Genomic DNA, 10564 nt, shown 5'->3' with positions numbered 1-10564 from the left:
GTCATCAGTGACTTTCAGTGATCAATTCATGTAATATTCACCGCTGTTTTGCCTTTTACTATCGAATGAGGAAAGAATTATAATTATGAATTATATTTAGAGCATTAGGATGTATTATGAAATTTAATAACATGAGTAGGCACAATAGCAATTACATAGAATGCTGTTTTCATATCACGATGGTACACAAGATTATAACGTATCCAATTTTCATGATGCAGTGGGTGGTAAAGTATAATGATTACAATATGGCTGTCGTAGATTAAAACGAATCATATTTCAAGATCACATTGGTAATAATGGCTGTTCTTCGTGATATTATACGAAAGTGAAGTGGTTTTAAAGGTTCATTTGGCGGTATTGTATCCAACACTGGATCGCTTGCAATGCGGGGATTTGGTTTATCGCTTCTTTGAACATGATGTCAGTCATGTCATGGCGTGTCAGCTTAATGGTGGAGAAAAGTGAATGATTTGAAAGGTGCAAATACATTAGATCATGTTCGATAATCTTCCATTCTTTTCGGGGCGATCGGGTAGCCTAGTGGTTAAAGCGTTCGCTCGTCTCGCCGAAGATCCGGGTTGGATTCCCGACATGGGTACAACGAGTGAAGCCCTTTTCTGGTGTCCCCCGCCGTGATATTGCTCGAATATTGCTACTCTGTGTGAGGACATGCGTCCCTTCCTCATGCCAGGAACCGTTTGTCACAGGTTTAAAACCCAGGTTGACACAGCTTCTGATCTTAACCCGTACGTGGGGGTATCACCAAAACGGTTTAGGTCTATTTCTCTCAGAGTGAACCCCACATACAGTTCACGGGGCGGTCGGATAGCTTAGTGGTTAAAGTGTTCGCTCGTCACGCCTAAGACCCGGGTTCGATTCCCGACATGGGTACAATGTGTGAAGCCCTTTTCTGGTGTCCCCCGCCGTGATATTGCTGGAATATTGCTAAAAGCGGCGTAAAACCATACTCACTCACTCACTCACATACAGTTCACAAGACGTGGCAGAGCTGATGTTCAGTTCAAAGCAGTGTTCACCTGTTTCATCACCTGCTGGGGTGGGTTGTAGCCTCGTGGTTACACCGTTCGCCCGTCACGCCATATGTCCGATCGATTCCTTCGTTGATACAATGTATGGTGCGCATTTAGCGTGAGTATTGCTAACAGCAGTGTAAAACACAACTCACTCACTTATTACCTGCTTATTTGTGTTTTCAGCGCAGTACAATAGCCAAGAGATACACAAGATCCTAGACTCCTTACACGACAGATATGGACCGACGTTCAGAATGGAGTTCCTAGGGAAGTCAGTAGTGACAGAAGAGCCGGACCACATGGAGGTCATCATCAGGAACGAGGGCAAATACCCCGCGAGGGCCCCAGTCGAGCTGTTCGACGAGTATGCCAAAAACAACAACCAGGAAAGAGGGATGTCGCTTGTGTGAGTTCCGTTCTTTAGATCCTTTCAAAAATAATACCTGTGGGTAATGGGGGAAGGAGTAAGGTTTTGCGCCACATTTTGCAGTATTCTAGCAATATCACGGTTGGGGACACCAGAAATGAACTTCCCCCATTGTACCCACTACGGGAATCGAACCCGGTCCTCCGGCATGAACCTGTACGTAGCTTAGTGTTTCAAATGTGGGCGCGTCAAACACAGCCTTTCGTTACACGGGACCCGTGAAGGTCCGGGGTCTTCAGCAACCCATGCTTGCCGTAAAAGGCGACTGTGCTTGTCGTAAGAGGCGACAAACGGGATCAGACTCGCTGACTTGGTTGATGCATGTCATTGATCCCAATTGCGTGGATCGATGCTCATGATATTAACAACTGGATTGTCTGGTCCAGACTCGATTATTTACAGACCGCCGTCATATAGCTGAAATATTGCTGTTAAACAACAGACCAACCAACCAACGTTACACGGTCTTTCGATATAAGGTGTATAATGTTCAGATGGCCTGTTTTGGGTAGCGTTGACTTGTTTATCCGAAGCCCCGGGTTCACTTGCCCACGTTGAGACAAGGTGAGAAATCAGTTCTTGGTGTTTACTGCTCGTACTGTTGAAATATTCACACACTTTCTCTTTTTAAAAAAAGTAATACATACACATTTGATACTTGAGCTTTTGAATAGTTAATGTGTTTTTGGTGTTTGTTTCAAAGCGCCCAATAAAGCACTGAACATATTGGAGCAACAGCGTGAGCTTTAAGGATCAGAAACACGTCTTAGTTTGTATTTTAAGTTATCTCTTTTCGTTGTCGAATCTAATATATCGAAGATACTGAAATGACTATGGATTGCAAGACAATATGTTCATGAACAAAGATACATAACTCCGCTTTAACCTCACCTTTGCTTACAGCGTAATGTAGACAAAGTACGATGTAGTATGTTAGGATAATTCATATGCACATTAACATAGGTTACTTGTAACGTATAATTAGAGGATAACTTATACACAGATTATTTAGATCATGTTTGGTGAAGCTCGGGTAGACAGTGTGGTAACTACGTTGCTTGACAATGTTGTTTCCATTCCCACTGATTGGTATTTTATTCAGAAACGGCCCAGAATGGCACCGCGTGCGCTCTGCAACCCAACAGCATCTTCTGAAACCCCACTCTGCTGCCGTATACGTGGGCGCTCAGGCTGCCGTTGCCAACGACCTCATCACCAGAATGTCTAAAATCACATACACTCCAGAGGAGTTCAGAAATGAACTATTCCAATATGCGACAGAAAGTAGGTTTGAAAGGTCTCATCAATCGACTTGTAAATTTTTCTTTGCACCTTACAAAAGGTTACATGTTACATGTAACAAAAACAGCGTTACCTGGGCTGTTTTACCTTGATCCGCTGCTCGTAGGTTCGAATCCTCGATGGTCTTCAGCTTGTCATGCTTGTCGTAAGAGACAGCTAACGGAGTGGGGTGGTCAGGCTCGCCGACTTGATTGATTCATGTCACCCCAGTTGCGTAAAGTGATGCTCCTGATGTCAAATACTGGATTTTCTGGCCCAGACTCACTTATTCACAGACAGCCATCATGTAACTGTAATATTGCCGAGTGTGGCGGTTAAACAACAAACAATACAAATAATCGAATCCTCGATTCGTTCCAATTATGATTATTTGTTTGTCAGTTCGTGGGCTTTACAAACGTTGTGATGTGTATTTTCTATTCTCCAACAGTAAGCTGATACGCCGTGAAATTGCTGACAATGTGTTCCAAAATGCGCCAAACTCACGGCTTCATTGTATGACAATACTAAAGTGTGTTTGAACCATTTCCCCTTACTCATGTGAGGGCCCATTTCGCTGTTGCGTCGCTAAGGAGTGTCAGATACTTGTGATCTAATCTCGGTTCGCCAAGATTATGTTTCCAGGTTTGTCACCATCATACCCGTGCTCGCTGCGACATAACTACATGTAAAATACTTCTCAAAGCGGTATTAAAGCACATACTCTCAATCAATCAATGTCTATTTATAAAATATTGGAGGACACAGACCCATTCTACAGTTATTGGATCATTGAAATGCATTATTCACACACATGATTGACTTAGCTGCCTTGATTTACATGTATACACATACGTTTTTTACAGTTTCTGGATTTTTGAAGACATTGATAATACTGTCCCAAAAGAGCATTAAACCAGAGAGTAGAATAGGTCTTCAGCAACCCATCCTTACTGTAAAAGGCGACTATGCTTGTCGTAAGAGGTGACAAACGGGATCGGGTGGTCAGGCTTGCTGACTTGGTTGATGCATGTCATCGATCCCAATTGCGTGGATCGATGTTCATGATATTAATCACTGGATTGTCTGGTCCAGATTCGATTATTTACAGACCGCCGTCATATAGCTGGAATATTGCTGAGTGCGGCGTTAATCAACCAACCAAAGAACCAATCAACCATTCAACCATCCTTACGTGATACCTTCGAATTTGTAAAAAAACGTTTGAGAAATGCCTTGTTCAGGTATTGGAGTCGTGGCCTTCAACAAGCGCCTTGGCTTCATGGCGCCCGATGGCAGCAGCTTGTCCACGGAAAACGCCAACTACATCACGGCCATCCAGACCTTCTTCGCGCTGTTCTATGAAGATATTGGTTTATCTCTGTACAAAGTCTACCCTACAAAGCTGTACAGGCGCTTCGAAAAAGTAGCTAAGGAGGCTTACGGGTGAGCCTTTGGACTGTTAGTTGAACATCACCGTGCATAAATATAAACCAGAACGTTTTTGCACAAGAATTCATAACGTATAAGAGTATATATGTACATATATAACATACTCATGTTGTGCTTTTTTAATTTGATACTTCTGTGAGGACAAGGGGTGGGATTTCGCTATTAAGAGTTGTGTCCCTTACGCTTGCAAGAAACGGGGGTTCATGGGTTCGAATCCCAGATCCGCGCTTATGATTCTAAGATTGTCAGTTCCATACTCGTGCTCCTGGGTTTCTCCTGGGTGGTAAACATCATTGGTTTCCTGGGCACATAAGTCCAGTGCCCAATGTCTGCATGAATTCCGATTATAAGTTTGATCAGTTGTACAACATAACATAAGCGTTACGACTGCCGAAAGTCTATGTTTAGGTATGAGAGTTACGCTCACCTTAGCGCTAAACTCGCTTTGTATAACGGCACCATGGTGGTTACATTGTTAAACCTCGCTGATGATACCCCGACTACAGAGAGTGTTGCTCATGTTGTCAACCACTGGTTTGTCTCCCCCAGACTCCCCCAGAGTTTGCAGGCTGACAGCGGCTTAAAAACCATAATCAGTCACTGCCTGAAATAGTGTAAGATGTGTGTGCACATGATCCCGATACTGTTCAAATGTAGTTTAGCAAATGTTCTTCTGTCTCCAGCTACGGGCGTGCCCATATAAGAGAAGCAATGGCGAGATTTGATCGTGAAATAAGGAAAGGAACCTTCGATCCAGAAGAGCCAAATCTGATCCTTCAGCTTCAGGCCCATCCCAATATGAAAGAAGGGAGCGTGGAGGCCATAATGCTGGACCTACTGACCGCGGGCACAGACTCGGTTAGTCCAACACAAACAGTGCAAGCTCTGTTTTTCGTCATATACCTTATATCGTTTTCATTCATTCATTCATTCATTCATTCATTCATTCATTCATTCATTCATTCATTCATTTTTATTTATTTTTTATGTTTTTATTAGTAGAAGTTTTATTTTTTGTGGGGGTGGGGTTCGTTCTGGGGGGGTTGTTTGTTTGTTGCAAGTGATCCTCGGTCTACTGACCGCGGGCACAGACTCGGTTAGTCCAACACTAACAGTGCAAGCTCTGTTTTTCGTCATTTACCTTATATCGTTTTCATTCATTCATTCATTCATTCATTCATTCATTCATTCATTCATTCATACATACATTCATTCATTCATTCATTTTATTTTATTTTTTTATTATTAGTAAATTTATTTTTTTGTTGGGTTGGGTTTCGTTCTGGGGGTTGTTTGTTTGTGATCCTCTATGGGTCGTGTAGTGTTGCATGCGTATTCCCGAATATGATCCTTAGTTTCTAAGCACCATGCATTTGTTCATTGGTCCTTCATGTTTTATGAAGTGTTGGACGTCTGATAGTATTATCTTCGTCTCCTTGGGATTTTCTCCCACATTAAGCTGTCAAGCCGCGAAATCACACAGCTCCAGACAAAGCCTTAACTAATACACTAACGCGGGAACGATCACATTCCACTGTCAAAGTAAATACAGTTTATTGTACTTAAGGCCCACAGCAGAGCTACAGCGTCTGCTCTAATGCTTCCAATATACAATACAAGGCGAAGTGATACAGTTACTCGGCTCGGAGTCAGTATACTGTGCACCCTGTCAAATGGTGTATCATGTCATTTTTATATGGCATCCTGTCAAATGGTGTATCATGTCATTTTTATATGGCATCCTGTCAAATGGTGTATCATGTCATTTTTATATGGCTTCCTGTCAAATGGTGTATCATGTCATTTTTATATGGTATCCTGTCAAATGGTGTATCATGTCATACATTGTACATCCATAGACTGCAAAGAACGTTGAGTTCCTGCTACTGAGTCTTGCCCTGAATCCCAGCAAACAGCAGACGTTGTACGAGGAGATTGTGGATGTCATTGGTCCAAAGGGGAGCCCAATCCTGGCTGATCACATGACAAAGATGGCGTACTACAGGTCATGCATGAAAGAGTCATTCAGGTAAAAGTGTAAAAGAGAACAAACACAATCACATCCTACTCAATGTCTCTTGAATGACCAATGGCTCCTCCAGCTAGTTTACATGCACAGACCTCACAAATATAACATCTTTTAATGTCGGTATGAGTGTCCATTTTCATTTTATTTTTCCATTGTTTCTCGATTCAATGTTTCAATTGACATTTCATGATGGGCAATGGGGGTAGCCTTGTGGTTAAAGTATTCGTTGTCAAGCAGAAGCCATGGGTTCAATTCCCGACATGATTACGATATGTAAAGCCCATATATGCTATCTCCTGTCGTGATATTGCTGCAATATTGCGAAAAGCGGCGTAAAAGCCATACTCACCACAGGGTCATTTCTGGAACGTTTCGTGCGATATTGGAGATTGGCAATGATCAGTTAACACACATCTTTGATCAATATTTTTTTACATTTCTCAGGTTAAATTTCCCATTGCCTTTTGGAACATTGCGAGTTCTCCCAAAGGACGTAATGATTGGGGACTACTTGGTCCCGAAAGGAGTAAGTATTACATAGCTCCTTTATTGTCTACATAAGGCTGATATACAGTGAATCCCTGGTATTCACATGGGACCGTTCCCTTGAAAAGCGTCCGCGTTACAACAATTCCGGATAAACTAGCCATAGACAGGAAGGTGTGTCATTTGTATAAACTACAGTTATAACGAACTCAAAGGGACCATATGTATAACATAGCAAACATATATATGTATATACATCAAATACCCGAGACTAAAAAGTTCCCGTCTACGCCAGAAAGTGATCTAAAGGTATCTAAAGTGATGAAAAGTATACGAATGGGTCACTGAAAATCGGTGTTGACACTAGTTGTTTGCGAAAAGAGTAAGCATGTCCTGCTCTACTGGTAGCACCCGGCAATTTACATGATTTACATGTTTGTTTGTTGCTTAACGAAGCACACAGCAATACTCTTGCCCAACGACGCTGGCCTGTAAACAATAGACTTTGGACCAGACTTGCCTGTGATAATTCAGTGACACGATATCGTGTTTACTGAGTTTGTTGAAACTAACAATGTTATTTTGTGTCTAATTGATACAAAATACTGAGCTCATGTTGAAAGTCCGGGACTTTAATACACCTTCCGACACATGTACAACGTCCCAGTTCAAGTAAATATAAACAATCAACGCCAGAGAAAATGTAGTAGATGTACACACTTGGTTCTATTCCCCACATGGGTACAATGTGTGAAGTCCATTTCTGGTGTCCCCCGCCGTGGTATTGCTGGAATATTGCTAAAAGCGGCACAGAACCTCACACACTCACTCCAAGTGTTCGCAAAAAGTGTAAGTAGTTTCTGCCCTGCAGAGAGCATCCGCCTCTCACACAATGTGTATAAAATGTAAGTCTGTTTGTTGCCATTAGACGGTCTGTTGACAAATCATTCAATCGCGCGATGGACCAGAGCATCCAGGGGCACGATACCATATTTAATTAGCTGATTTTGTTCAAATTTAAATCGATATATTAATTTTAAATTAGATCTGCTGACAAAAAGTGAAAAGATTGTGCTGCTAATAAGTAATGACATATGCAAATAAGTACCGACGGTGCATCTAATGGCATTTGATCGACACGCCGACGACGTTCTTTTCCACATGGATAAAATATATGAAACGCTTTTCCACATGGATAAAATATATGAAACGCTTTTCCAAATGGATAAAATATATGAAACACTTTTCCACATGGATAAAATATATGAAACGCTTTTCCACATGGGTAAAATATATGAAACGCTTTTCCACATGAATAAAATATATGAAACGCTTTTCCACATGGATAAAATATATGAAATGCCTAGGGAAACTATACTCACTCACTCGCTCACTCACCAAAAGCACGAGCATAATGTTGACAGACCAATAATTATCATGCGCTAATCTAAGAATCTGAATTGCGACACCAGAGACCACCCATGTCATGGATGACCTGGAGTAACAGTTCTGATGGTTTTGTCTCTCCAGACTGTGGTAGTTTGCAACAATCGCCGTCTCCTTCTGAACAGCGAATATTTCGAGTCCCCGAGTGAATTCCTCCCAGAACGGTGGCTGCGATATGGAACCAACAAAAAGAGGGACAAAGACTACCCAGGTGTTGCTCTCCTGCCATTTGGGTTTGGGCTCAGAAAATGCATCGGTCGACGTTTCGCTGAGCAGGAGCTTTGGCTGGCAGTAACTAAGGTGAGTTGTTGTTGTTGTTATTGTTGTTAAGTTCATCTGCAACTTTAGAAATTAGTATGCAACGCCACTGCCCCCGTATATACAACCTACCCAGCCACTGAAAAATTCCAGACAGTGCTCTCTTAATATAGAACATTACAGAAATTTCCCAATGTTTCTATAACATACTATCACTGGGAGTTTACACACCACACAAGCATCTTAATATAGTAACTTCCCGACGACAGACCACTGTCCAAACACAATGCAATAAGCGTCTACCGAGTCTCAGAATCAATGAAACACAGTTAGAACCATTGTTAAATAACAAAATAATCCGCCATGTAACAAAAGTATGTAAGCAGTGCCACGGATACTTCATCCTCGACGATGTAGCATCTCAAATCTCCATTCCATATTATTACGATGCTCTTCTGTGGCATATATCTGCATTCAAAATAACATCTTCGTCGTATACAGTATACACATCTTCATTCTAGTGTGATAAATACATTTGACCAGTTCGCTACGTTACCATGCCACGATGCTTAAAACGACAATGCTGTTTCATCTTTATTGCATCAAGCACTGTCTTAATACATTTGTGCTCGCATTTGCCTTACCAGATTTTACAGAATTTCAAAGTGACAGTATCGCAAGAAGATCGAAACTATGAAATCATATACACAACATTTGGTCAAGTAAAGAAGCCTATCAACTTCACGTTCAAACCAAGGTAACAGCGCCCACATGGGACACGGATTGCGGTGCCACGCCAAATCTCAAGGATAGGTCACAAGAGAATAGAATGAACAAGTATGTCTCCAACATAGGCCGCAATATATTGCTAGCAATGTGAATATACAGTAAGACCTCAACAAATTAATGGAAGGATGACGTTCTTCTGAATCAAAGAGAAGAGTGATGTGTTTTGGAATATATGGGAAGCTAAGTCATGACCCTTTGTAGATATGGGGACAAGGGTAATATCCCTTTGTAGATATGGGAAGTGGAGAAATGTCCCTTGTATATATAGGAAGCGGAGTAATGTCCCTTTGTATATATATGGGAAGCGGAGTAATGTCCCTTTGTATATATATGGGAAGCGGAGTGATGTCCCTTTGTATATATGGGAAGCGCAGTGATGTCCCTTTGTATATATGGGGAGCTGTGAAGTGTCCCTTTGTTGATATGAGGCGGTAACTAATGTAACTTAGTACACATGTACAGCCATACCCATCGGTGGTACCTGGAGGTAACTGGAATTAACGTAGGTTCACTGTATATGAAGATCACGAGGAAGTTTGTTTAATTAGCCGAGAATATAAACTTTATGTTTTCAGATTGTTTTGGGACATTGTGAAAAATAAACGTTATCAGACACTTTCCGAAGCAACAACTAAATAGAATTTGTTCTAATAGTTATTGATCGATCTGAATATTTAATTAATGTGATATCCACTTCTCGAAACAGAATATCATGGGGTTTTTTTCAAGTTTGAGATGCAGAAAAAAAGATAGTTGTAAATAAGAGATATGTAGTGAAAAGTACAAGACTCTCCTTCAGCTGCAAGATAATGCAATTCCCCGTAATCATTTGTTGAAAGAAATGAAAATGTTTTTCGGATTAATCAACATTTGTCAAATGATTCCGAAGAATGGTTGACTCCAATTTGCAGCCCTAAACAGTTTTTGTGCGCACGTGAGTATACAGTTGGATGTATATGCCCCGCCAATCATTTATTCTGGCATATTTGTATATCAAATCACCAAACGTTTGTGTACCAGATACTGTTGTGAAAATAAAGATTACTTGAGTATACGTATAGTTGTTGGTGTGTCACTTGCAACTGTCAGTGAGAATTACAAAAGACGTTGTGTTTAAACCGGACGAAAACGATGCCTTTCCTGACTTGGAAAGAACATGGAGCGAACCTTCATTCAAAGCATTCGCGTCAAGTGGCCAGTAAATGCGACATTGCTTGAAATTGCATTGAAGTGTTGTTTGATTGTATTTGAGTTTGAAATGAAGTCTAGGATCGTAGGTATTATGTATTTAACAGATAACGACACACTGTAATGTTGCTCGTTTTAAGAAAACTTACAACTTTATGGATAACAACTTCT

General features: G+C 41.2%; 1 protein-coding gene across 1 annotated transcript; it reads left to right on the top strand.

Annotated features, from left to right (window-relative positions):
* The first annotated feature begins 1336 nt into the window (after positions 1 to 1336).
* Positions 1337 to 10249, top strand: LOC124143865 (probable cytochrome P450 49a1). Its single transcript, XM_048384350.1, has 8 exons — positions 1337 to 1443; positions 2567 to 2748; positions 3990 to 4191; positions 4881 to 5055; positions 6057 to 6226; positions 6671 to 6752; positions 8243 to 8458; positions 9064 to 10249. Exons 1-8 carry the CDS (start codon positions 1337 to 1339, stop codon positions 9175 to 9177), a joined length of 1248 nt encoding a protein of 415 aa, XP_048240307.1. The 3' UTR covers positions 9178 to 10249.
* Positions 10250 to 10564: the final 315 nt, after the last annotated feature.

Source organism: Haliotis rufescens, unplaced genomic scaffold (genome assembly GCF_023055435.1).
Source record: "Haliotis rufescens isolate VD_foot unplaced genomic scaffold, xgHalRufe1.0.p SCAF_5, whole genome shotgun sequence".
NCBI classification, from domain to species: Eukaryota; Metazoa; Mollusca; class Gastropoda; order Lepetellida; family Haliotidae; genus Haliotis; species Haliotis rufescens.
This window is presented reverse-complemented; position numbering and strand designations above follow the sequence as displayed.